At 37.5% G+C, this 26,890-nt stretch overlaps 1 protein-coding gene across 1 annotated transcript in view; it reads left to right on the top strand.

Moving 5' to 3' along the window:
* The window catches only part of PIEZO2 (piezo type mechanosensitive ion channel component 2), a 296,094-nt gene that overhangs the window by 177,016 nt on the left and 92,188 nt on the right, over positions 1 to 26,890 (top strand). The window contains exons 8-13 of the mRNA XM_029959391.1: positions 477 to 690; positions 17,995 to 18,157; positions 23,651 to 23,782; positions 24,817 to 24,855; positions 26,170 to 26,308; positions 26,603 to 26,742. Coding sequence (XP_029815251.1) covers positions 477 to 690; positions 17,995 to 18,157; positions 23,651 to 23,782; positions 24,817 to 24,855; positions 26,170 to 26,308; positions 26,603 to 26,742 — 827 coding nt within the window. The remainder of the gene's footprint in view (positions 1 to 476; positions 691 to 17,994; positions 18,158 to 23,650; positions 23,783 to 24,816; positions 24,856 to 26,169; positions 26,309 to 26,602; positions 26,743 to 26,890) is intronic.

The raw sequence follows: 26,890 nt of genomic DNA, 5'->3' as shown, positions 1-26,890 counted from the left end.
CTTTCAGTATATGAATCGGGGTTTTTTTGTTTTAACAAGTTAAGATACCTCAAGATTTGTACGAGAAGGCTTTGCACTATTCATTCATCATGACATTTTAGTATCTTGTACTTAAAATTCATACACTTGTGGTCTTAGGCTGTGCTAGCTGGCCTCGCAACCACCTTTCTGTTTTTCTCCATGCTTTATGAAACATTTTTTACATAGAGAAGATTCTCAGAGGAAAGCCTGGAGAGTGGTTGTGTTCTAAGATATGGTAAAAGGGAATTGAACAAAACAAAAAAAAAAATCCTACTCTTCTAGTCTCAAAGTTAATAGCAGTCTTTAGAGCTAATTAGCATAATTAGCATAATTGTAATAATTAGCATAAACCTAATTGGGTTAAATTTTTTAATACACTTCATTTCAAACTTAAGGTGTAACAAATGCTGATATTTCCCACACTTTTCCAACCCTCCATGTTTTTATTTTTACAGGTATGATGGTGCCATCTTTGACCTCAGCTGTGTATTTCTTTGTATTTTTGGGCCTGTGCACATGGTGGTCCTGTTGCCAAGCATTTGATCCGCTGATATTCAGCTGTCTGTGTGTATTAATGGCTATATTCAGTGCAGGACACTTGATTGGACTTTACCTGTACCAGCTACAGTTCTTTCAAGAGGTTGTTCCACCAAAAGATTTCTATGCCAGGTGAGAGAAATTCCTTTCCTGTTTAGTTGTGGGCACACAATGCAGTGCCCTGTTATCACATGTTGGTGCAAATGATCTTCCACATAATGATTTGACAAATTTTACACATAGCTTCACACTCAGTCTTGGAAGGCAAAGCATTTCAGATGGAATGGTTTTGAATGATAGAGTGGTGAAAGTCCAGCCTGGGCAATTGCATGCAGAGAGCTGGAACAGGTTAGGAGGTGAAGGTGATTTTGGTTTCGGTCAAAGTGTTCCTGAGATTTGAGTGTGAACGATTTGGCTAAGAGAGGAGATAAAGGAAAGAGACGGCAGCATTGATACAAGGGCAGTGTACACGTGCATATTTTTTTTTTTTTTGGTAGAGGAAAATAAATGCTCTGAGGTGTAATGTTATAGTGTCTTAACTATGCTTTTGTGATGTCATTCTTGTATGCTTAAGGGCATACAAGCCCTTAGCCTTAAGGGGTAAGGGTCGTTGGGGTACTTCATGTGCTGTGCATAATATTAGACAGTTAATATAAAAATTCTCCCTGGTCACACAGGACATACTGGTCTTATCTTCATAGCAACAGCTACATCAGTTAAGTAAAAGAGCAGCATTTCTAGGTACTGCTGCAGTAAATATTGATTTGCTGTGATTTCACTGACCCTTTTATTTTTAACATACTAGAATCTAAAAAAAGATGAAGTAAAGGATGTATTTTTCTCATTACTATTTCTTTTCCTGATGGATCAGGAAAATTGGGGGTTATTGTATGTATTTTTAATGTTGTAGTAATCCTTACATTAAACCAGATGTAAACCTTATTTCTAGTAAACTTATTGTTCCTTTTAAGTATTATAAGTGGAAGGTGAAAGGAAATTAGAAGCGCTGTGGAGAATGAATTAATGGTTTATATCTCAATGCAGAATTATAAGCCATAAAATAGAGCTGTCTAGTTGCGGTAGCTGTTACTTAAGTACTTATTTGATATTTTATTTAGTACAGGTTATAGACGTGTGTGCTTTGTGATGTCATAATTGGTGACTTGATGAGACTGATTGGGAGGGCATAACGCCTGAAAAATCAGAGAAGACTTGCTTAGTTTAGGTTCTTTTGTGCCACCTAGAGGTCAGTGTGGGAGAATGGATGATTTCTAGTGCCAAGGAGCTGAAATGCTCACAACTTCTCTAAACCCTTTATATTACTTTCTCCTGTATAAAGAAAAGAAAAGGGGAAATGGCTTTAAAAATCTCAACTATTTGTCTGTGAGGATATCAACTCGCAGTTTTTAGCACCAGACAGCAGCAACAGTTTCTCAAGGAAGGGAAATACGTGCTTCATACCATTTTGCTAGAATATGTGGAACTCTCTTCATATGCGTCATTCCTGAAGTCCCTTTTTCCTTTCTAGTATTTTTCTTATTAATTTTAAATTCCTATATTTTTATTTACTTCAAGTTCAATTAATTTAGTCTCAAGATTATTATCTGCATTTAGTAATTTAATTTTTTTTAAATAGTGTGACTTTTCATTTTATGATAACATTTTATTGAGTAACAATATGCCACTTTAACTTAGTCATTAATTTTTGATATGAAAAAATCTGATTGCAAGGAAGTTACCCCTGCCTCAGTGTAAAATGGAAAAGGACCTTCAGAGTCTGGGTTAAAAAAAGGCCTGGTATTGGACTTCAGAGTATGTACAGAGCTTTTTGTAAGCAGAAAATATTGCAGACTTTCTCTTGAAATAGTACTGTTGAGCACTTTGCCTTTTACACAGGATATCGTATGAGGGACCGATGTTCTAAATTACGTAAGAAATCATGTTTGGATATAGAAAACACCAGTGGCATCAGAAGGTGCAGACTTCTATGTTTCTTTATTGACAGTTCTTTCTGTTGTGGATTTACTTCGATCTACTTTCAGGGAGATGCTTTTGAAGAGCATCAAGACAGGTATTTTCAGTGATGGGAAGCGCAAATCTTAGTGTGTGAAAAAGCCACTAATGATTTTTAATGGTTGGAGTTGGACTGATATATAAGTGGCTAGAGGAGGAAAAACAAGAGACATATGTTGGAATGGTGCAGAAAAAATATTTTAGCATTTTTCATCCTAGAAGAAAATCGATACATTGCTATTTTATGTACCATCTTGGTTTGAAGCTGTGCTAAATATGCAGAGTTCCCATTAATACTAGTAGGTGGCTTTCATGGGTAAATAATATGCTGAGAAAAGAATTTGATTCCCCAAAGTCTTGCTACAAGAAGGACATTGACATGATGGAGCATGTCCAGGGAAGGGCAATGAAGCTGGTGAAGGGTGTGGATCACAGGTCTTATGAGGAGTAGCTGAGAGAACTAGAGTTGTTCTGAAGAGGAGAAGACTCAGGGAGAAGCCTGAAGAAGACAAGGCTGAGGGGAGACCTTATTGCTCTCTGCAATACCTGAAAGCAGGTTGTAGTAAGGTGTGTGTTGGTCTCTTCTCCCAAGTAATGAGTGGCAGGACAAAAGGAAATGGCTTCAAGTTGCACCAGGGTAAGTTTAGATTGGATATTAGGAAAAATTTCTCCACCAAAACGGTCATCAGACATTGGAAGAGGCTGCTCAGGAAAGTGGTTGAATCACCATCCCTGGAGATATTTACAAGATCTGTAGACATGGTGCTTAGGAACATGATTTAGTGATGGGTAATGGTTGGACTTTGAGGACTTAAAGGTCTTTTCCATCCTAAATGATTCTATGATTCCATACAAAAGAAGGACTTTTATTTCTCTCTAAAATTTTGAAAGCTTGATCCCCAAGATAAGCTCTTCTCAGTTGCAAGGGCAGATGTGAAAACTACTCCTGTTGGACTGCTGGTGGATATTATTTCCCTTAGCAGAATGTAAGTCTGGTGTTTTAAAAAGCTCCTTTCTGGGTTTGAGTTCTCAAGTTGACAAGAAATGTACAAGTGGTTTCTGATCAATAAAAAATGTGTTTTCTCTGAATAGTAATGCATTCAGCTTGTCAGTGTATCGATTGATTTCAGACTAAATGAAGTTAAACTATACCCAAACGAGTGGGAAAATTCTCAAGTTAACAGTATAATTCAGCTAAGATTTGCATCATCCTTGTGCTACTCCTTCCTTTTAATAACTTCAACTCAAAATTCAGCACTTGTGATTGTAAGAAGTGACTGAAGAGTGTCACCAGAAGAAAGCAGTTTTCTTCAAAGGAATAAACTGAAATATGGTGAATTTACATATATTTACCCTGAAACCTTATGGGATTGTGCAAACAAAGTACTTCCCCCTAATTTAGGATATTGTGATAACAAAGCCCTAAGTGTTTGCCATAGTGTAGCAAATACCATACTAATAGCAACATAGTAAATAAACATGAAAACATCAATGTCCTACAAAGTTTCAGATCTCCTGCTGTGGCTTTCTGGTTCTGTCTTAGGCAGATAGAAGTGGCATAAACACAAAGACACATTGAAATGCCATGGAGTGAGCGCTTTGAAGATTGGAAATATATAGGGTACTGAAAAGTCTGAAGTATAGCTGGTGTGCCGGAGGTAGGCAAGCTGGAAGCAGAGCTTGTAGGATTTACCTGGTTGCATGTATTAACACTGCTTAATTACCAGCTGATCTGTGGTCAACTAAAATGTCACCACTCAGTTGACTTAATTTATAACAGGTATATTCTGTGTTGGCATGCTACCATATTGCAAATCTGGTGAATTATGAAGATGGGAAAACAATAACAAGAAGTATCCACTTAAAGCAAAATTCCAAAAATATCATATTTCTGCCATAAAATTCTTTTCACCTAAGTTAAAAACAAGTCAATGAGCTAAAATTACTTTAGAAATTGTGTACACAGTGTCACAGCCTGAAAAGATACAGAATAATGTGTTTGCCATTTTTTATATTGCTGCCTCCTTTCTTCCTGATATTGTTTATTTTGGCAAACGGATGTAATTGGGGAAATGATAAGGCTTTGCCAACATGAAGAAATAGGATCAATGCAGTGGCATGAGTTTTATCCTGAGTCAGTAAAGTTATTCCTGTCCAAAACTGTGCTAATAAGCATATTCATTTAAAGATCCAATATAAAATAAAAGCTATGTGCTTTCTTAGAGTTTAGGTCTGTCTTGTATTGCTTGTAGTTTTCAGGCAAGTAATGTTCAAAATAGTTTAAATACAAATGATTTCGTCTGTTGGAAGGCATCACCCTTACAAAGTGAGGCAAACCTAGAAGTCTAGGTAGTGTCATCCATTTCACAGTGCTATGTTATTTCACATCTTAAGTGAATGAGACTTTGGAATTAATTACACAACTGATTGCTTCATTGCAATCTGAGCTGGGAAGTCTAATGTAAGTTTGTTTTTTTTCAAGAGGAAATTTTCATCTGAAAATTTCTTTAAGCAAGACTTTTCAAATAGATTTTACAGTAACTGTTAATAAACTTGCTGAAATGACTGTTTTATTTTTGAAGAGAGTGTTGCATTGATATTTGCTACAGATGGTAGATATATGATATTCAGTTTGTTTTCAGATTAATCTGAGATGACTCTAGTCCAAAATCCTCCATTTCAACTTTCATGAAAGCTTTGTTATAGATTCATATATTGTAGCCCAAATACTCTGTTCAACCAGGCTTATAAATGCTTAAGCAGTCTGAAAAATATTCCTGGAGTTGTCAGATCAGGTTGAGACATCCAACTGTAATTTTTTTTAGTAAACTAGGGACTAAAGGTACTAATGAAATCCCATCAGGAGAGCAGATATTGCCAAAATATCAAGATGTAGTTGACTGATTACCTTTTTGGAAGTGTCTTGCTTCTGTAGGGTGAGGCACTGATCTCCTGCTCTCCTGCTGCTTTCCACTGGAGCCAAGAGCTGGGCAACGTGTTTCACCTGAGCTGTAGCCACTGTTAATCCTTGCTGCAGACACCTGTCTTTGGCACCTGTCTCAAAGGTGACTCAACTCTGAGGGGCAGAATATTGTTAACCTTGCATGAAATTCTGAGGTTTTTGGGGTTGCCTTTTAACTTGGTCATAAGCCAGCATTTGAAAAGTTGGAGTATTTAAAGTTCATTTATATATCCTATATTGAGCTGCTCTTTGGCTGCAGCATCTTTCATGCCTTCTGCCTGGTTTTTTCTTAGCCACTTACCACCATGGTACTGCAGCACCCACTGCCAGGGCAGAGTCCAGACACTTGGATAATTGCCACGTAAAGACACCACACTGCCCTTCTTCTGTTTCCATCATCCTCTATCAACAGAACCACACTTTGTAGCTGCAGAGCATGCTCCAAACCATGCCAGACTAGCCAGCGTGTTGGTTACAATGACCAGATTAATCTGGAGAGGCACTATTTCCCTCTTGCAGAGGAAGAGGTGTTAGCTAATTGACCGTATTGTCACAGAAATTTTGCAGCTGAGTTTCACATTAGTTCTATAATGTACCACATATTAGGAGACTTAATTCTACTTAATTTAGTCTATATGCTTTCTCAGAACTTCAGCTTCAGCTTAATTATATTTTTAAAAAATTATTTTGCAAAGGAAGTGGATGATTCTATAAACAGCTTAGAAATGCAAGTTCAGACTCCCGTCAACAAAAGATAATAATCATCCTTGCTCTTATAATCTCTTTCTAAACTATGAGGCGGCCCAGGGCAGGTGGGCTTATCTGGGCTCCCTTTCCCATGAAAGGTTGGACAAGATGATCTTTTAAGCACCCTTTCAACCTGAGCTATTCCATGATTCTAAGTTCTCTCCTTAATCGTATAATTCTGCAAAAGACATTTTGTTCCTGGATTTTGTGCACCATACAAAATGGGTTTTTCAACATCATGCTAGGAAATCTTTCTATACTAGACAATAAACAGGCCATTTGCTATCAATTAACCATCAGAGTCTGTGCAAGTCTTCTTTTTTTTTTTTTTAATTAACTACCTAATAATGTATATCTGGTGTCCAAAAAAGATTGACTATGGTTGGTGAGCAGTTACCATATTTCATGACAGTGTGGCAAAACAGTTGATTAGGTGATCCAAGGAGTGCTGGAAGTTTCACAGTAAATCTTTTAACCTTCTCCATTTTGATTGTTTCTCCTTCCTAAGGGGAAGGTCTACTAGTTCTTAACAAACCTTGCATATTCTATAGTTCCCTTTTAGTGTCTTACTTCACTCTAACAAGTTGGTGTGGTTTATGTTAGAAACTGGTCAAGATGATTGAGAAAGAAAGAGTCCTATTTACTGAATCCTGCTCATAACTTCATTACAAATTGAGCTTTTTTTCAGGACTGAAAAAGGTTAATATGATTTTGACTGTTATTGTGTCTCACAGTTTTAACCATTCTGATAGCATTCCTATCCAAATGTGATAGGAGGACCAGTGGTGGAGTTCCCAAACAGTTGTAGCAAGAAAGAGTTGGAAGCATTGCAAAAATACTCTCTTTTGTGCGATTTACGAGTTAGTTCTGCCACATGGGCATCCAAAGAGTCATCCAAAATGAATTCACCTCTTTCAACACTTATTTAGAGGGATTCCTCAGAGATTCACTCATCAGCAGGCATGTAATAAATGTTCATACTGTGCTCACTTTATAACAGAGTTGTACTCAATATTGATTTAAAACGGTTACCTCAGGTTTTGGTAGAAGTCCAGTGGTGACAAGAGAGAAATTGGTGTAAACTTATGCAGCTTTACCAGCAAGAATTTCTAGCCCTTACTGGTCTTTACATGATTATCGATAACTATCTCTTTTTGCTACATACTGCAGTTCTCTAAAATGAGCAAATTCTTGTTTGTACCAGTAACCCAAGCAACTTTGAAACTCTCTGAAAAAAAGTAGCAGATGAAATAGTAAGTAAACTGCAGCATTTGTCTGGAAAGCAGTCCTTCCCACTTCCATCTCCACAGCGTAGCTCTCAGCGTTCACCATAACCACCACCCTGCATCAGGTGCCAAATTTAGCCTTGGAAGAAGCAGGAACAACTTTATTCATATTACTGAAATTACACCACTGGTGCTTTACATCCCTCTGTCTTCCCATGGACTTGAAAGGGATGCAAACTGAGACACATGCTAAGACCTTTTAAAAACAATATTTTTCTGCACATGAGACAGACCAGTTTCCGAGCTGTGTTCTGCTGCAGTGGCAAGCCTGCCACTGGTAAGTGCCCTGGCAGCCTGGTGGGGCTGGCCCTGGCCACAGCGGGTTCCATTAGTGGGGAGAGGGCAGCCTTAGTGCTCCCAGTGACGAGCATGTTGTGTCTGAAAACTGAGTGTATGCTGCAAACATAAAAATCAGTCATCCTCTCATGAGGATGTTGGTGAACTGCCACTTCCTGGATGTCTCCTGCACCCAAATAGCTGTGTGTTGCTGTAGGAACAGCCAAAGGTATCTCTTTCTTGGACACATTGAAATATCAAGGCAAGAGGGACAGAGGGAAATGACAAAGATTTTAAAACTGCTGATGTACTGTGATAAACTTGCCTAATGATTCTGATTCAGTTGAATTGGTTGTGCAACTAGTCTTGTAACATGGCCTTCCCACTTTTGCATCCACTTAGGCAACTGATTCTTGTGTGACCAACATGCCTACACGCTAACAGAAGTTTTGCTCATGGTCAGGGAGAGATGGATCACTCCACTCCCCCATACACACCATGTGCCTGTATGTGCCTGATCCCCACAACAACACTTGAGTCTCCCTGTCCATCACAGGCTGTCCTGTGTGGGCATGCAGAGGATGACTGTGAAAAAGTGATCCTTTAATTTTCTATTTGTATTATTTGAAGAACACAGATCTGCATGCTATGATCATTGAGCAAGTACCTGAAAACAATGACAGAAAAGGAACAGACAGACATCAAGCCCTCTCCTCCTACCAGACTTGTATTGCTATTGCTCTATGGCATTAGGAAATATAGATTATAATCACCAAACTTCTCTTGGCATTACAAGCTTGTCTTTACCATTTTCCTAAGGTCTGCTCGATATTTATTTTCGTATTCTGGCATGAACAGAAAGCGTGCTGATGAACTTTTAGCTCTTATGTAGCACTTTGTGTTTTCAACTCAGTGTATCAACATTGACAGATGAATCATCCCACATTCCTTGAAAGTACAAAAGGCAGTCTGGACTAACCTCGGTCAAGCACACACCGGGGAAATAGCCCTTGTCTGTGCAGGGGCAGACTAATTCAGTTTCTCTAAACACTCAGAGTGGAAGTGCTTAATCTCTTATTTATGTTCATTTAGCTGAAGTTTGGAACTTGCTGATAAAAACTGAGCCAATCATGTTCAGTTTATAATCAATTTAAAATCGGCTGCTATACCGCTTTTGTTTTGGAATTAGGCAATTTTCACACATTTCCCAAGCCTAATTGTTCATTATCCCATTGTCTTCTTTCCCATAACCTGCTATTGTATTTTTTTATGTTTAAAACCAAATGGGAATCATAGCTTGCGTTCTGCCTTAGTGCATTCACTGCTAAAAAGGAATATTTTCTTTGCTCACACTTTCTACTGCATTATCTCTTGATGTAGGTATCAATCAGTCTTGTTTTTTTTTCAATCTGTTTCATTGCCAGCTGAGTAAGTGGAAAATCTCTTTATCCTCTGCATGCATCACCGAGCCTAGCAGACTGTCCCAATGTGACTGAAAAGTATCATCACCTCTTTTTCAAAGGTGGAAAAATTCCCTAACAAAGAAGTTAGATGAATCACATAACCCCCTGAGATAGCCAGAACTTGGAATAAATCCCAAAGTTTTTGGCTGCAATCTGAGTCCTAGATCACAGACCAAGTTATCTCAAAGTTAAAATGAGTATGAAGCCACAGTTTAAAACAATTTCTGTTTTTTCTGCACATTATTACAAGAGTAACAGTAAATCTCTCAGGCTGGCAGGCAGTTGCATGGTTAGTTACTTGTACCAGGTCGCTTGCATGTTCTAGTCTGCACCACCCTGCTAAATGCTGATAGTCACTCAGGTTACCTAAGCACGGTCCCCTCTTCCTAAATGATTTCTGCTGAAGTTTTACTCTCAATGACCTAAAGACATCTGTCCTCCTCCCAGCACCTGAGATTAGAAGAACAAGGCTGTCCATGGGCTGTACTACCTGATTGAGTTTTGGGAGCAAACTGTTCCCTGCTCTGCCTGTGAGAGACTTTCTGAGGTGAGACTGTTGGCTCCTTTCCTTTCAGCAGCTCTGCCAAGTCACTTTGAAAAGCCAATACCTTCAGTTACTAGTTGGTGCAGAAAGATGTTGTTAAGCTGTGCCATTGTTAAGATGTACCTTGGTAAAGCTGTCCCTCGTGCTTAGTGCTGAGGTGTTCAAGTTCACCCTCTCACAGGTGGAAGCCTTTGTGCCTGGGCAAGTGTCTGAACATGCCTTTGGTTTTCCCTGTCCTGCTTTCCACATGACTCCTTAGAAGCCTGGACCTGTTTCCTCATTACATTCATCTCTGAGTAGAAACTCCAACTAAACATCAAAAATTTTTAATTTTGTTCACACAGTTTGGGTGGTGCTGTTCAGAGCTTTTCATCCCCCTGTATAGTCTCAGGAAGGGTATGTGTACATGAGGAAGAGGAGCAGGTGGCAAATCACTGGTGCCAACCAGTCTCCTCTGCTAAGGTGACTTTTCTCTCTTCATCCTCTCATCCCAGCAGTGCTGCCTCAGCTCTTGCAGCCTCTATGCTCCCTGGGTTGCTCTGGTCTGTAGCTGAAATGGTTTGTGAAAAAAACCCCAAACAACCCTGTTGCATTACAGTAGTTTTATTTTAGTGACAGAACAAACAACTGTTTGCCTAACTCTACCTAACATGTAAAGGCTTCTGCTGTCAAAACAATGGCAATGCTGGTCCAGGTGAGGAAGGATCATGTTGAAGTAGTCACTCTGGCTAAGGTATCACGCAGGAACCCTAAAGCAATTTTTTCTGCAGCTTTATCCACATTTAATCTTTTTCTTGCTGTCCTATCTGGTAGTCCTTCCTGTGCCAGATGCTCAGCTATCTGATTGGGATGAAAAGATACCGGAGTCACTGCTTTAGCATGTGTCTGCGTAAGATGACCACCTCTGGAAGTCCCAGCAAAGTTGCCCCAAGGCTACAGCAACACGCTGCTTTTCTAGCTTGCTGATGTGCTGAAAGGAACAACATCAATATTGCTGCTGCCAGAAATTCTGTGTCATGGTTAATGAAGAGATTTGAGGATCCAGAGAGGAAACCCATTAATAGGATAAATCTTCTTCATTTAAGGCTTTTGAAGATGGGCTTTGTCTCAGTAAACAAGAGATTAACAGACTCATACCTAATATTAGTGATAAGAGTGGGGAATTATTGCTTCTAAGGCAATGAAAGCTTTTGTAATAGAAAGTCAGTACAAAGCTCAATTATTGGATGAAATTTGGTATAGAGCTCACAAATCTGTACGTTCAGACTTAAATTTTACTCAGGGCAGGTGCTTTATTTCATATATATGAAGTATTTTAATGTCTGAAGTTTGATCATTTTTAATGGAAGTCCTTAACAGCTTCCAGTCATATAGTCTCAGAGAAAATTCCATTAATCTGGTTACTTAAAAAAAAAACCATCTTATAGAGTAGATACTATTTATCATCCTATTTTAAAGTTGTTCATTCACTTGAAAGCAAAGTGATTTTATTGTGGCTGCTTATATCGTTTTTTTCTCCTTGAATTAAGGTTTGTGTTGTATTTGCAGGTTTTGCAAGCTTTTATGTAATTCACAGCCCTTAAAGCTATCTTTTCTCCTCCACAGCTTCCTGATCAATGGCTCATTATTTCTTTCTGTCCTCATTATATGGATGATATTAGCACACAAGTTTTAAACTACTCACTTTTTCATGAGGTTTCTCATGCAATAGTTGTGCATTTGAAATTAGTTTTCCTATAAAGGAAAAGTCACTGATGTTCAGAAGAGGATGGGAGATAAACCAGGGCTGGTTTTGTTCTTGCCAGAAAAGCTTTGATCCAATGGAAGCTATGGAAACCAAAACTTAGTAGAAAAGAAGAATGTGGGCGTCTGCTAAAGAGCTATGGAAATATGATGACATTAAAACAAAAGTTAGAATGATCTACTTACCTACTAAGATCTACATTCACTATGTATGTGCCTGTATTATAGCATTGAAATAGCAACATGTTGAAGGAAAATAATTCCAGTCTTAGTCTACATTTACAGATAATTCAAAAAATGTTTTAAACATTTTGTTAAGCTGAAATTTATCATAGTACTTCTTAACCCAAACAGTCTAACTTTTATATTATCGTTAATATGGCACAGTTCCACCTAGCCAGTTCTGAATTATCCATGTCTGAACCAAAGCAAGGTCTAAGGCTTTTAAGAGCTAAAAATACTTGCAATGCTTTTTAAAGCTTTTATCTCTCCAGAATGGATACATTTAATGACTTTAGTCCAACTGTGGACTGAGGTTTGTGTCTGCAGTATCTCTCTACACAGTTGTCCTGCTGAGCTGAAGGGGAGGCATGAAGGATCAGCTCCTTCTCTGTGGAATCTTATAAATAATGTGATTTGGAAAGACATTTTCCATTAATTCTTTTTTTCCCCCTAAAAAGCTATGTGAAACCAAATGCCTCCTGCTCATCTTAACCCTTATTCTTTGGGGTACTTAATGCATTTCAACCAATTTTTCCACCTCTCTCCTCCCTATGTCCTGCTATTTCTGTAAAAACATTGTGTCAGCTCAGCATACCCTGGAACATAAGCTCCAGTATAATCTGAATTCTCAGCCTGTAATCTAGGGAGTAACAAACTTCTGGGAGGCAAGGATGGGTCTGGAGGTACCATGGGACTTGGCTGAGTAATTTCCAACAGCATGTGTTTCTTTGGGCATGTAGCCAAATGATGTACTGAAAGGGAGTGTGGTGGCTCACAGCATTCCTTTGGAAGAGACATTATGGATATAATTTTATGGATCATAACTTTTGTGTAACTCTGCCATTTAGGTATAGAAAATCCAACAGGCTGGTTTGTGTATGAACAGTGTACTCCTGACTTTTAGGGGGGCTGTGCAGGAATGATATTTTCTATATATATTTTTTTTTAATTCCTTCTAATCCTTCCTCCCCCTTATCCACAGAATTTTTCAAATGTGGCAAGAGTATGGACCTCCTTTAAGTCAATGTCTGAAAAAAGTTTCACTCTTCAAACAGTGCTTAGAGTTTGGGACATAGCCCTTTCAGTATTTTAAGTACTCTTCCTCATGAATCTCAGTCTTCGTGGCTTGGCCTGTGAAACATGAAATTTTGCCTTTTCTCCCTGTATTTCAGCCGTCTTTCCCCCAGAGAAATAGAATTTCTACCACAACCGCCACCACCCTCCCCAAATATGCTGATTTTTTTCCCATTTCTGGGGATTTATTATTGTTGAATTTCTCTATGTTTTTTCTTTTTCTGCTCTCTCATCTCCCCTATTTTCCTCTTCTTTACCTATTTATTCTTCCTTTTTCTTCTCTTGTTTGGTCACTTTTAGCATCTCTGTTTTAGGGCTCACCTATTCAAATGTCAGTCAGTCTTGATATTCCATTCTCTACTCCAGACTTTCAGGCACCACTCTTGTCTCCTTCCATGTGAGGGGGGTGAAATAAATACGCAAGAGAATATATCCAGATGAAAGATTCAGACATAATAAATTCAGACATAAAATCCAACATAAATCCAGAAGTTCTACAAAGATGGATTCCCCAAATCCAACCCAGCACAATAGAATGCTCTGATGCCATTGCTGTGAATAATCAGGCAACAGGTACTGGCACCAGAAAAGAGTTCCCATAATCATAAATACTAAATCATGAAATGCATCTCCTGAAGTAATTTGATACAAATATTTTCTTCAAAAGGCAATCTTCATGCAAGTTCAGAGAAGATATGGGAAAATGATCTCTCTCTTCTGTAGTGAAAAGTAGTATGTAAAGTAGTACACAGAGTTGTAGGAAGATGCAGCAACTGGAAATCTCATCTAGACAAAACTATTATTGAAGATAAATCCAGCAGAAAAATAGTAAAACAGTAGAAGATTTGCTATCAATTGAAATCAAGATTGGATGCTTTTCTAAACTATAAACTGTAATTCAACCAAAAGTTCTTTGTTCAATAGAAAAATTATTGTGTGTCCTACATTGTGCAGGAATTCAGAATTATTATTTCCTTTCCTGACCTTGAAAATTATGAGGCAAATCCTCATCTGAAATCAACTCCTAAAACATCAGAACATGCAGGATCTGAACTGACAAATATGTTTATTAAAAAAAAATTCAGATCATTTTTACTGCATGCAAAATTCACAAGCCTAAAAGATCTGTAGTTACTGTGTTTGATAACTATATGAAATATATATTTTTTGTTTACATAACCATTTTTGTTCATATTTAATACCATGAATAATTACTAACACCAATTCTTATACTATATTAATGTAATAATTAAATAATGTGTGCAATAAAAGTTTTAGCAATGTAAAATTCCAACAACTTCAGCAACTCCTTAGATAAAATATCTGTGGGTACAAAAGGAATTTGTTTTTCTGTTTGCAAGTGAAATTGAAATTGCTCTTCTGAATTGTAATGTTAGGTTAATAAAAAAGTGGGATTTTTTTAAGGTCACAAATTATAACTTTGTCAGAAGGTCACAAAAGATGAAAGTACATGTGCTAGAAGGATGATTCACAGATTCAGTAGGAAGCTTTGCTGGGAAAACAAGCTTATAGGATAGTAAATGAGCAAAAAGGTGCCATCTTTATTTCAAGAACTGCTTTTCATGGTGTTATTTCTGAGCATTTCTCAGTCAGACATTCAAGTTCCTCTTGTCCTGTCATAATTTCTAAAATTTTTTCCAAATTATTTCTGCTATGCATTTTTCAGAATACCAATAAGGACTTTCAAACCCCCAATTTTTCCTTCTTTGCAAAAATAGAAATGTCAATCTATTCTCGTCTTGCAAACTTCCATTTATTTTTGATGTTATGTGCAGTCTTTTGGAAAGCAAAGTATTTCCATTAGTAAATAAGTCTCAGAATTTGTTTTACTTATCTTCTGTATCCAGGCACACATATACTTGTCTTGTTCGGTATTTGGTTTCTCCCACTTAGGACTCATTCTGACCTTACTGATGGCATACATGTATGTTGGCTAAGATGAAGTCACATCAATATCAGAGTTGGACACAAATACAGCTGATTTTGATCACTACTGAATGTAAAGACACCTTTGTGGAATGGAGCATGCAGAACTGAATAATGCCCTAATTTATGGCATTATGGCATACCATTTTATGGCAACCATTCCTGTGTATTTAAAAGCTTTGAATGAGAGAAGATGACTCTCTGTCTCTGAAAAATGTTCTGCACCAGCCGTTCTCATTGAAGATAATGATGAAGCATAAATATTGAATGAGCAGCAACTTGTAGCCTTATTGGAGGCCAGAACAGACAAAATGAGCATTCCCAGGATGAAGAGTGTATTTTGAACCTGATAAGCAGGGAGTGTTGTGTTGAGTACCTTTGTGACTAACAAGTCACAAAACCCAAGGAGACATCAGAAGTGAGAAGCAGTTCCTCTAGAATCACGATTTATGAGACAAAGAGAAATACATTGAATACAATGAAGTGAAATACATTGAAGTATATTCCTGGTCAAGTGGCAACTAAGAAGGAGAAGATGTGGTTTATCTTATGCATATTTGTTGAATGCAGAGCCAGAAGGGAGCAGAATTAAGTCCCGTAGTAAAATGTATGGATAATTTGAAGCCAGCAAATTAAACTAAGAGAATGAGAATTTAACTGAAACATAATAAAATTTCCTAACTGTTAGGATTATGTGGAATGTTTTCTTCTCAATGGAGATAAAAGTAAAGCACAAGTTGTTCTGACTTTATAGCTATAGTATGTTATAAAACATACTGTAGGAATGGAATATGTGATATGAAGGTCATGTCTGCTTGGCAGAAGAGTCCAAGAACCTTCAAGAATTTTCCCTCATTGCTGTAGGAAATACTCATCACTGTCAATGGAAAACTTCTTAATTTAGTAAGAATTGGATTTCACTTTGATTCTGATGTTTGTGAAACAGAAATAGGGTGATTTGTACTGTGCTTACATAGAAAAGCTTAAAATGAACTAAAGATGGAGAACTGTGTTGTGAAATTGAGGTAGAAGATGAAACTAATGGGAACTCAACAACTAATAGGAACTCAACAACCCTGATCATTGCTGGCAAAAATGACAAAGTTGGCAGAGAGAAAAGCAGACAAACAAGATGTTCCTCTGTGATGATAGAAATATGAACAGAATACAATCCAGCATGAATTTCAGCCAGATGGAGCCATACCGTAACATCAGCTCTGGATGTGCTTGGATGCTATGGAAGTCTGAGTTTGGGTCAATTCCAAACACAGCTCTGTCAACTCCTTTAAGTTGCAGCAATTTACTTTGTGTGCAGGGTTTTTTTATTTTTTATTTTTTTCCCCAACCTTGGACCCACACAAAAACTCTGAGAAATCTTAAAGTTTATAGCCTTTGGCTTGTGTTGACAATAGAATGAGAAGTGAGTGCTGATAGATTGTTTAATAAAATGCTATAGAGCTCTCGTTCTGGGAGTTGATGGTATTATGCCCATGCAGCAAACTCCCAGTTAACGAACAGGTGTAACATCTCCCTTTTTATATTCTTTTCACTTCACAGCATCCAAAAGACAGATTTCAGGCAGCACATCTCTGTTGAATGTCATATTTATTCTTTGTATTCATTTGGCTTTTCATGTTGTATCTTAATAGATAAAGGAAGAACTAAACCTCTTGAACTTACTCTAAATCCCCCAGCAGAAAAACTTGAGTGCTTTGTTTGTTGGCTTCTTTTTTATGAATGTATTTGATTTGCTTTTTCAGAGGAACAATAGTTTGGTATTTATTGTTCTACCAAAAAGTAGTTCTCCTTAATTGCCTCTTAGAATCAAATTTATTTTTTGTAAAAATTGAAAACTCAGACACATTGAGGAAGAAAAAGCTTTTACCAATAGACAAAACTGTTTATAGTGAATACTGACACATGCTACTGGTGGCTTAATACCCTAACTTTGGAACTCTGCAAACTATTTTACAGTGAAAGAACCAAACTAATAATGTTTCTTATTAGTTTTACTTCAGTATCTAACACATCTACAAGGCATCTGACATGAATTAATTTGAAAATGTTGAGGGTTTTTCTTTTATTCTCAAGTGGGTTTTTTCCAACATATCTTTCTCATTTGACAGAAATATTGTGCAATCCCAGTTTTTCCAGAAATAGTAAAATATTTGATATCACTGATACTAATGCTGCAAATTAATTTTTCTCCTTTTTTTTCTGAGTTGTTTGATGATCCTTTTAGAATGTTTTCAATCTTTGTTCAGAATAGCTATGAATTCAGTGGAATCCTTTATGTTTACTGGCATTGACATAATTAGATAGAAATTTATTAATAGTCATGGCTGGGCTTCGCGAACGAAGATTTGGGAAGGGCTCTACCCACGTTTGTTGCAAGCGCGTTGGTGGCTAAAAAGGCCAATACGAGATAGGCATGTCCAGTTGCAAAAGGCACAGCAGAAAGACTCCTTAGGTGGTATATTCTGCAAGGCACGATTCTTTCTGCGTTGTCTTTTCTCCTCTAGAGTGATCCTGCGTGCTTTCTCAAAAGCATCAGCAGCGTTATAAGTGGTGTGTCTCCAGACCTCCCGATTGGAGGCCAGAGTAGACCAGTTATGGTGATCAATATGGCCAAGGCTGAGATGTTGTTTCAGGGAGATAGAAATTTATTAATAGTATTAGCTTTTTAAAATAAAAAAAATCAGTAGACTGTTCAGTGTGCTGAGGAGATGTACTTTACAGCTATGTCCTGGCAGAGTGAATGGAATGGTGTTGTACGTCAGTTTATTAAATCTCTCTGAAATGTCATGTTGCTGTGATTTGCCAAATGGACTTGCAGTCACATTTTCTCTCCACATTTTCTCTAGCTCTGGGTCTACAGGGCACAGGTCCTTGAAAGTTTTCTCATTGGACATAGTACATGTAGTATTAATATACTCATATTTTTTATGTTGAAAACCAAATTTAAAAAAACATTTCTTTTGACTAAATATGTGGAACGAAAATATTCACTGCATTTTAGATGTGACAGAAAACACATCTGTTTGAACAGAAAAATTGGTATTATAAGGAAGCAAAAATTGCTGAAAAAATGTTTTTCAACATTGTAAGATTTGGTGTCTGTTCTCTAACTTGGCTAGCTTGTTTTTTTTGTATTCACAGGTTGTTCGGTGTCACTTCTCTTACTCAGACAAACTGCTCAAGCACTTGGATGATCATCAAAAATCAAGACTTACATTGGTATCACCATGCTAATCCAATCTTACTGCTGGTGATGTACTACACCCTTGCAACTCTTATTCGTCTCTGGCTACAAGAGCCCATTGTAAGGACAACTTCATTCTCTCTTCTAGCACTAATGACTAATGACTGTGAGACTGGCCAGTGCAGATACTTGCTAACAGAGGTAGAAACCTTTAGGAAAGTTAAGGAAAATAGACAGCAAGTGCAAGCTGGTACTTTGAATTTGGTCTTTTTGCAAAGTGTCTTCAAAAGTCCAGTCTGACAAGGGCGACATGAATATTTGTTTTAAAATCATCATGCACACATGTGAGGAATGCAATGGCAGAGCCTTAATGCTTACTCTGATTTGGAAAGCAGGTATTGATACGAAGTAGTGGTTGGACTCGGTTGACTCAATGATCTTGAAGGTCTTTTCCAACCTAAATGATTCTGAGCCTGTGATTCTAGTTTAGGTGCTATCAAGTGGAATGCAAACACCCAGGACTTGTCTAGCAGAGCTGAAGTAGGATACATTCTGGCCTAGGATGCTGTAAGACAAGACAAAAATTTGCAATTTTGTCACAGGTATAGAAAAAATTTCATAAAACCTTTCTTCCTGTTTCTATGTGCCTGAGTGAAAATCCCATCTTACATTTAAAAGCAAGAGAACAAGAAGAAAAAAAGGAAGTTTTAATTCTTTCTGCTTCAGAGAAAAATGGGAATATGAGAACCCAAAGGTATCTTAAAAGCTTAGAAACTGAAAGTATAAAAAGAATTATCCTAGACATTATTTATTTTAATCTCCCAATCCTCTGGGGTTTGATGACAGTTTAGATTTAGCACCACAATGAAGATAATCATGGCAGTTGTGAATTAGTGCAGTTCATAGTAACAAGTAAAAACTGTTGAAGGTTTTCTTATTTTAAGGGTTTTTCTTCATATAATGGATAATGTAACATTTAACATATAAAAAGGCAACCAAAATCTCCTCTGAATTAAGATGTCTGATATTTGGTGTTTACATAGGTTTTCAAAAGGCAAATGACGCCAGAACTGTCAGTTTGAGTTATTAAAATTATGTCTTAAGTTTCCAGAAATCTTAATACTGTCTTTTCTAAAGTCAAAAGATTCTGGTCCAGTACCCTCTGGCACTGGCTATTTTTAGGGGTTTTTTTCCCTATTTTTTCTGCAGCTGCAGCATCTGTAAAATTGATTTTCTTTCTTTCTTAAGTGAAAACTGAGATTTCCAGACAATAATATGATTTTAGCACTGAGGCTGTAACTAAAACTTCACATCTCAGAAACTGCATAGTAAAATCATGAGAACTATTCACAGAGAAGTAACCACATGTGAAATGCAGTTAGTGGGAGCTATGTGATCTCAGAAACTCTGGGAACTCATTTCCAGTACCTGCATTGTTTTCATCCAGCTTTCACTGTTTTAAAGTTTGGTGTTGGGTCTAAGTTAGTTGCTGAGCTTTTTCAGTTGAGGGAAGTGGACTTTTCTGTCTCAGTATAGAGTGAATGCTGCAAGTTTCTCCAGGGACTTGAAAGGAACTGTAGTGATCTTGCCTACGCTTCTTCTTTTTTTAAACTACTTGTGGTGTCTGAGATAGATATTCTCATAAGACACTAAAGTCAGTCTCTGGGAACTGCCAACATGTTAAATTAGAAATGTTTTCCAAGCAACTGAGCTAGAGCAAGTAAGTTTTAAAAGACATTAATTTAAGAAATGCTGATGCCTCCCAAACCCACGGCTACATGAGAGGCAATACAAAGTCTTGGCACTCCCATGGGAACTTCAGATGCCAGGGAAATGATGCTTCCCCCCAAAGATAAATAAAGGCTTAAAAAAAAGAGAACATTGTAAAGAGAAGGATACCCATACATTAATGCTTATTTTTGATACACAGGAGGTAGTGCAATATTTTGCACATTTCCTCCTTACAGCACTTTTTTTTTTTTTTTTTGGTCTATATGTGTTTTGTTTTCATTTAGTGGTGCTATAGATCAGGAATTAATCTTTTTCTTATAAACTTTCCCCTGGAAGACTCCATTCTCAATTATTTAAATTCAGAAATAATGTATTCTGTGTTTCATCGAGATGTTTTTTGACTTGTTAATTTGTGGTGCATTTGATTAATTATGGAACTAAGTATGTTAGCTGTCTTTGCCATCCATTCAACTATAGGTAGGTTAGCGGTGAGATCCTAAATACAGTGTAACTTTGGAATCACTGGGGGTTGCAAAGACAGTATGCTATGTGGTGCTCAGTGTAAAGCAGTTGTTCTCTACATACTGCTGTCACATACAGGGAAAAGTCAATCATCTTAGAAATTTTGTTCAAAATAATCCCTTGGACAAAACCTATTTTGAACAAAATGTGTATGATAGAATATGCATAAGGAAATATTTATTTGGTTTAAAAAGATGTATCTAAGCTAGGTATAATACTGGTGTGGCAGATTCTAAAAGCAGAGTAAGACTTGTAAACCTGATGGTTTTTTTCTTCTTGTGTGAGTTACATCTTGTGGTCCTCCTGTTGATGAAACTCCTCCTGAACTGCAGCAGGAGGTGTCTTTGAAACAAATCCTCTTGAGGCTGTCTCTAAACACTGCAGCTGATGAACAGTTTTACAGGGACAATGCCCACTTCAGATTTTGAGTTTCAGGGAAGTTTTCTGTGTGTGTGCCACAATGTGAAAATATGTCATGTATGAGATTTCAGCGTATGGTCTCTGTGTGGGATTCTGAATGGATTTCAGTCATGCAAAATGACTGTGGCAGTCAGCGTAAGTTTTGCTTTTCTTATGCTTGCTTTTTTGGATCCTGATTTGTTCTAACATAGAGTCTTGTGAAATTCTACCTCTGCCAGTGAGAAGAGGCAATCTGCCTCTAGAGATTTCAGCTCATGGTTGTAACTGCCAGTACTGAATATATGAATAGAGCCCATTCATTCTGTCCTGTGAGTGGTGAGTAATAGTGAGTAACAGTACAGTTACAGCAATTGAATGTAGAGTCCTCTCATAGAATTTTTACAATTGTTTGAATTAAAGGGTATTTGAGAGTTGCTCAGGTAATGGAAGAATTGAAAAAATTAGACAAGTCAAAAGGCTTTCACAAGTTGTATGACTATTACTGTGTTTTCTGATTTTTCTTCGTCTTCTGAGAAAGAGAAAACAAGATTTCCCACCCTTCCCTGTAGTCTCTTAGGCTAAAAATATCTTACTAAAATAATTGTGTACATCTTAGGTCTTTTGGCACCCTAGTGCCAAACTAAATGCCTTTGATAAGCAGTTCTTTATGGTTCACATTTATGTTCAAGTTTCAAATGGTACTGACAAGTATTTTATAAGCACAGAATCAGTTTATTTCATCTTACAGCTTTGCTAGGAATGCCCTTCTACAATCAAATATAAATATACAGTCATATGTGAAATGTTCTACCATTTCCTCTGAGAAGTGAAACTAAATTTGTAGCCATTGTTTATCTAAGTCAAGATTTAAAAAATAGGATGTTGCTGTTGGGATTGGAATGGCCAGAGCTTCGCAGACCTCTGTTCAGCATCCTGATTTATTCTTCTATTGCATCAGATGATTTTGTGTAAGCAATGAGGACAATTATCACCAAGTAGCTGACATTCAGGACGCACAGTGCAGAAAGAGGTCTAGAGGAGCTTGAAGAGGAGCTGTAACCTAGCATGGTTTATGTACACATACCTAGTTCTCCTGCTTGGTCACTACGCTATAATAACATCCATGCTAAGTCTATTAGAGAGGCCTCATACCCATGCTGAGCCATGGAATTAAGACAGATTTAAGGCCAGTACATTTGCAGTCCTCCTCAACTTAGTAATAACAGTTGCCATCACAGATTAAGAAGTAGACCACATGGATCAGAGACAATCACAGAGTCACAGAACAGTCCACTTTGAAAGGGACTTTTGGAGATCATGTGATGCAACTTCTTGTAAGAGCAGGGCCTCAGATTAGATTGTCCAGTGCCAAATCTTGGATGTCTTCAGCAAAAGCTACCAGTGCCAATGATTCATTGTTCTCATGGTGAAATATTTATTTTTTTTAATATTCAGAAGACATTTGCCTGAAGCAAATTATGTCCTCAGCCTCTTGTCTTATAACCTTGTCTCTGCATGAGAAGAGTACCTGTCTTCTCTAAAACTACAATTTCAGTACCATATGTCTGAAAAAAACCCTAATTCCTGCATCCTTTGGCTTCTCCAACCCTCTAATCATCTTGACAATTTTCTCTTGGATCCTCTCCAGATTTTCTGTGTCTCTCTTGAACTGGGGAATGCCAGAACTGAATTGCAGGTGTGGCCTGACACTTGCCAGGTACAGTGGAATAATCACATCCCTTGATCTGCTGGCAGTACTCTTGCTGATGCAGTCCAGCACATGTCTGCCTTTGTTGCTGCTGGAGTTCACTGCTGGCTCATGTTCAGCTTGCTATGCACCAGCACCCTCTGAGCCTATTCCACAGAGTTGTTTCCCACACGGTCTGTCCACAGCCTTTACTCTTCCTTGGGTTTATTCCAGGTGCAGGACTTTATCTTTGTTAAACCCTCTGCATTTTTTATTGTCCCATCTGTGCATGGTGACTCTTCCTTCTGGCCCATCTACCTCCTCCCAGTTCAGTCTCATTCACAACTTTTGTGTGGGTGCAATTCCATCCAGATAGTTTTGAAGATACTGAATAGTACCAGACCTAGTGCTAGTCCCTGAGGAACTCCACTCATGACCTTTTTGTCTTTGAGCCATTACCCTACTTGGAGAAAGACAGTTTAGCTAGTTCTCCACCCATCTCGTAGTCCATCTGTCAAGTCCATATCTTACCAGCTTTTCAGCAAAGATGTTGTGGAACAGCAGTCAAAGATGCAGAAATCAAGGTAGTTGACATCCACAGCTCTCCCTTCATCCACTTAACCAGTTGTTTTAGCATAAAAATAATCAGGCTACTCTTGGTAATTAAATAATCCTTATTGGCTTTTTCTAGTTATCTTTTTCTATATGTGAACAGACATAGGTATTTGCTCCAAAGCAAGACTAGATGAGCCTGGATGGATGATCAGCACTGACTACTTTGTTACATATTGAAGTATGGTGAGTTAGGTTAGTCTTTTTTGATAGATACATATGCTCAAAGGGTTTGAATCTTTTCAGTTCCTCTGTTCAGTGAAACAGAATTGGCTTTTCACATATATAGGCAGATGAAAAGAGTGAATTTTCTTTCAATACACTGTCTTGAAAATGAAACATCTGTATTTTATGGGGTTTTTTTATATTTTATGTATTTATGTATGCTTGTAGTATGACTATATAGTAAGTTAAGGTAGTATATGGAGGTCTGTGTTATTCTGGTGTCATGTAACCAGCAGTTATAGAAAAGCTCTGTCATCATTTCTGAAAATGTCATCTCAGTAAGAGTCATCTGTCATAAAATGGGTGTATTAGTCACTAAAAGATGTTTCAAAGACGTACTTTGGAGAGGGAGCATCAGCTGCGGGGGAAATTTAAATTCCTCTGGTAGGATTGCATTTACAGAGCTATAGCTAGTGTTGTCATTTGTTGTCATTTAGCAGATGCCTGATGAAGAGAAATCTGTTAGCAGGGAAGATGACAAAGAAATACCCTGCAGTCCAATTCCAATGACAGCGGAGAGAAGGCGCAGTCTGTGGTATGCAAGCCACTATACAACTGATGAGAGAAAAGTAAGGCTGGAGGGGGAAGGGTCTCTGCATTGCACAGTTACTTTGAAATTAAGGGAAGCACCATTATATAAGTTGCAAGTAAGATCTTCCCTTGTGATTATATAAATCAGATACAATATCAAAGCTGTGTGGCAGACTAGGAATATACTTTGTAAAAGTGAATGAACTAAAACCAGAAACCAGTGTAAGGAAGTAAATGAAAGCATGCTCTATGTTTTTGGCTTCCCCATTTAAGAAGTTTAGGGCTGGGTTTTGGCATGGGGCCACTTTCTCTCTGCAAAACAGCTAGAAAGTCTGTCAGAGAGATAAACCTGATGCAAAGATCTGATCTGCTTTGTAACTACTAATTAGCACTGTCATTGGTAAGTGGGAACTGACAGCTGCATACTGGTGTCCTTGTTGGAGATATAAAGCAAAGCAGTTAAGGCAGTTGTGTAAAATCTCCTGGAAAGGTTCAGCTTTGTACCATCTGTCTGCACCAGCTGCAGTGCAAAATTTAATTTGTTGAGCTACTGTCAAATTTGGGATATATGAACATTCTGTTGAGCCACATATACTCAAGACCCAAGAACTCTACCATAATAATAGTAATGGTAAATGAGCTAGCAATTGGATGAAGTATCACATTTTATATTTGTATCTATATTTTATTGGAACTATTTTTATAACTGTAGTATTTCTAATGATTGTTTAAAAACTTAGTTTTTAAGCATTGGATCATTAGAAAGACATTAGAAAGCAGTTAATCAGTATAATGTCATACTGATTAATTCTTTGACCTAGTATCCAAAATTTCAATGCAACATTCTCAGTTTTGGTTTAAAATTCACAGGAACATTGTGTTAATGCTGTGGCACAATCAATACCATTGTATGGTAGTGTACAGTTCTGCTGGCTTTTTAAGAATTCTTTCTGAATTTCTTGGTGCAAATCGCAGAAGTCAGCATATATGCATGCATGTATTCAAAAAGTTAGACTTATTAATGCTTGAGCTGTGCTTCTTTAATAATTTGTCCTTGCATTGCTTTTTGCAGCTTCTGTCAATGACCCAAGATGAATACAAGCCATCGGATGTTAGTATACTACTAGTCTTTGTAATTTTGCAATTCTTCTTGATGTGTGTAAATACAGATTACACTGATACATACAGAAAAAACCTTAGGTGACATTTATAAAACTTCTATACTTTTTGTTAGTCTGCCATTTACCCTATATCCTTGATTATCCTAAATATAATTGTCCTTTGCTCTCTTAATAATTTCACTGAGAAACCACTGATTGATCACTTGAAATTAAACTGCTTGTAGTAGTAGCAACTGGCAAACGATCTTTGCTATTTCATTGGGTTTAAATAAGATATGAAAATATGCTTTCTAATGCAAGCTGTTTTTAAACTTGATTTAGTTTCTTTGCTGTATTTCTTTGTTTCATTCATGTTGGAATGCTGAGGCCTTTAAAGCATGACTGACAACACATATGAGTTCAGATTACAGAAAATCCAAGTCTTTGAACAGAGATCAAATGATCCATATATCTTGACTGCCATAGACTCTAGCAAACTCTGAAAGCAAAAATGTCCTCTCTGTTCAGCATACACAGAAGAATGGAGATGCAGATGAATTTTGGGAGCATCCATAACCAAATCTAAACATGCTCTCCAGTCTGTGGTTGGTGTAGGTTCTGTATATAACTAACATAAGCCCAATACTATCCTGAAACAGTCCACACATGCCTGTGCATAGTTTTTAAAGGCAAAATACACTCCTATTTCACAGCCTGAGCAGAAGTCAAGTCTTTGACGTGTATTACCATCCCTAACACATTGCACATGAATTTCTGCCAATATCAGAGATATTAATTACTGTGGTTGCTGGAGCCCTTATTCAAACAAGCCCAGGGGCTGAAATTGAAGTAAAAAAATAGAACAATGAAAGACTGTTGAATTAGTACTACCAAGTGACATAAATGTGGCATCAATAACAACAATTACCACAAGTGGTTTATTAACAGCAACAAATATAGATCTCTCCAGGAATAATTCAAATTTGAAAGTAATTTATAACCATTATTTTCATGACTACTGGAAATAATTGGATGTGAACTAAAGTCTTAAAATCTCAATGTATTTGTTTGTCTAAGAAGGAGAATGAATTTTTGGTTAATTCTATTGGTATGGCATAAAAAGCTAACCACAATTAATTTTGAAAGCTGTTATGCGCTTTTGCATGCCTTATGACTATAACATACCAGTTTCTTTGGGAGTAACTGCAGTAACTTGCTAACCTCTTTTAACATTGGCACTTCAACAGTAGCAAAGCACGGAAGTAGGAGTCACATTCTTCTAAGAGCCACCTTAAATGCAGTGCCTCTCTTCGATGTTCTGGCAGGTACTACTGGTAACAGTGAACGGGAACCCTACTGACTATCACACCATCCACCCTGCACTGCCATTAGAAAATGGTCCGGCCAAAGCAGACATGTACTCAACACCACAGTACAAATGGGAGCCTTCAGATGACATGTCAGGTAGTGAATTGCCTAGGAATTGTCCTTAGTTCCATATTGTTTTCTTATTCTGTATCTCCACACACTGCCTTCAGCATTTATTTTCATTTTGGTAAGCTCTTTGACCTCTTAAAGTTTAATAATTGCTACCGCTTACAATGATGGCTGACCATATGGCAATTTTGTAAACTGGACTTCAGGCATATACTATGCAAAATACTTTGCCTACCAACACCAACACTTTATAATTCCGGGATGCATATACTAACTTTAGACCAGCATGGATTGCAAATAACAATTTCTTTTTCTACTTAGAAAAGGAAGAAGAGGTGGAGGAGGAAGAGGAAGAGGAAGTTACGCAGGAGGAAAAAGAAAATGTTAAATTACACGCCCTGGTCTCTGTGTTCCAATTTATCATGAAACAAAGTTACATTTGTGCTCTGATAGCTATGATGGTAAGTACTGGCAACAAAAAGAATAATGCTATTCCTTTTACAAATGTGTCTTCTCAATGCCTTTCTGAAAGTAATCTCATTGTTGGTTTTCAGTAAATCGTTGCATCCGGGTTAGAAAATATCACTGTGGTGTCTGCATCATTTTGGG

Source organism: Manacus vitellinus, unplaced genomic scaffold, assembly GCF_001715985.3.
Source record: "Manacus vitellinus isolate BGI_N305 unplaced genomic scaffold, ASM171598v3 scaffold_1_pilon, whole genome shotgun sequence".
Taxonomy (NCBI): domain Eukaryota; kingdom Metazoa; phylum Chordata; class Aves; order Passeriformes; family Pipridae; genus Manacus; species Manacus vitellinus.
Note: the sequence above shows the minus strand (reverse complement) of the source record. Positions and strands in the feature narration are given on the sequence as shown.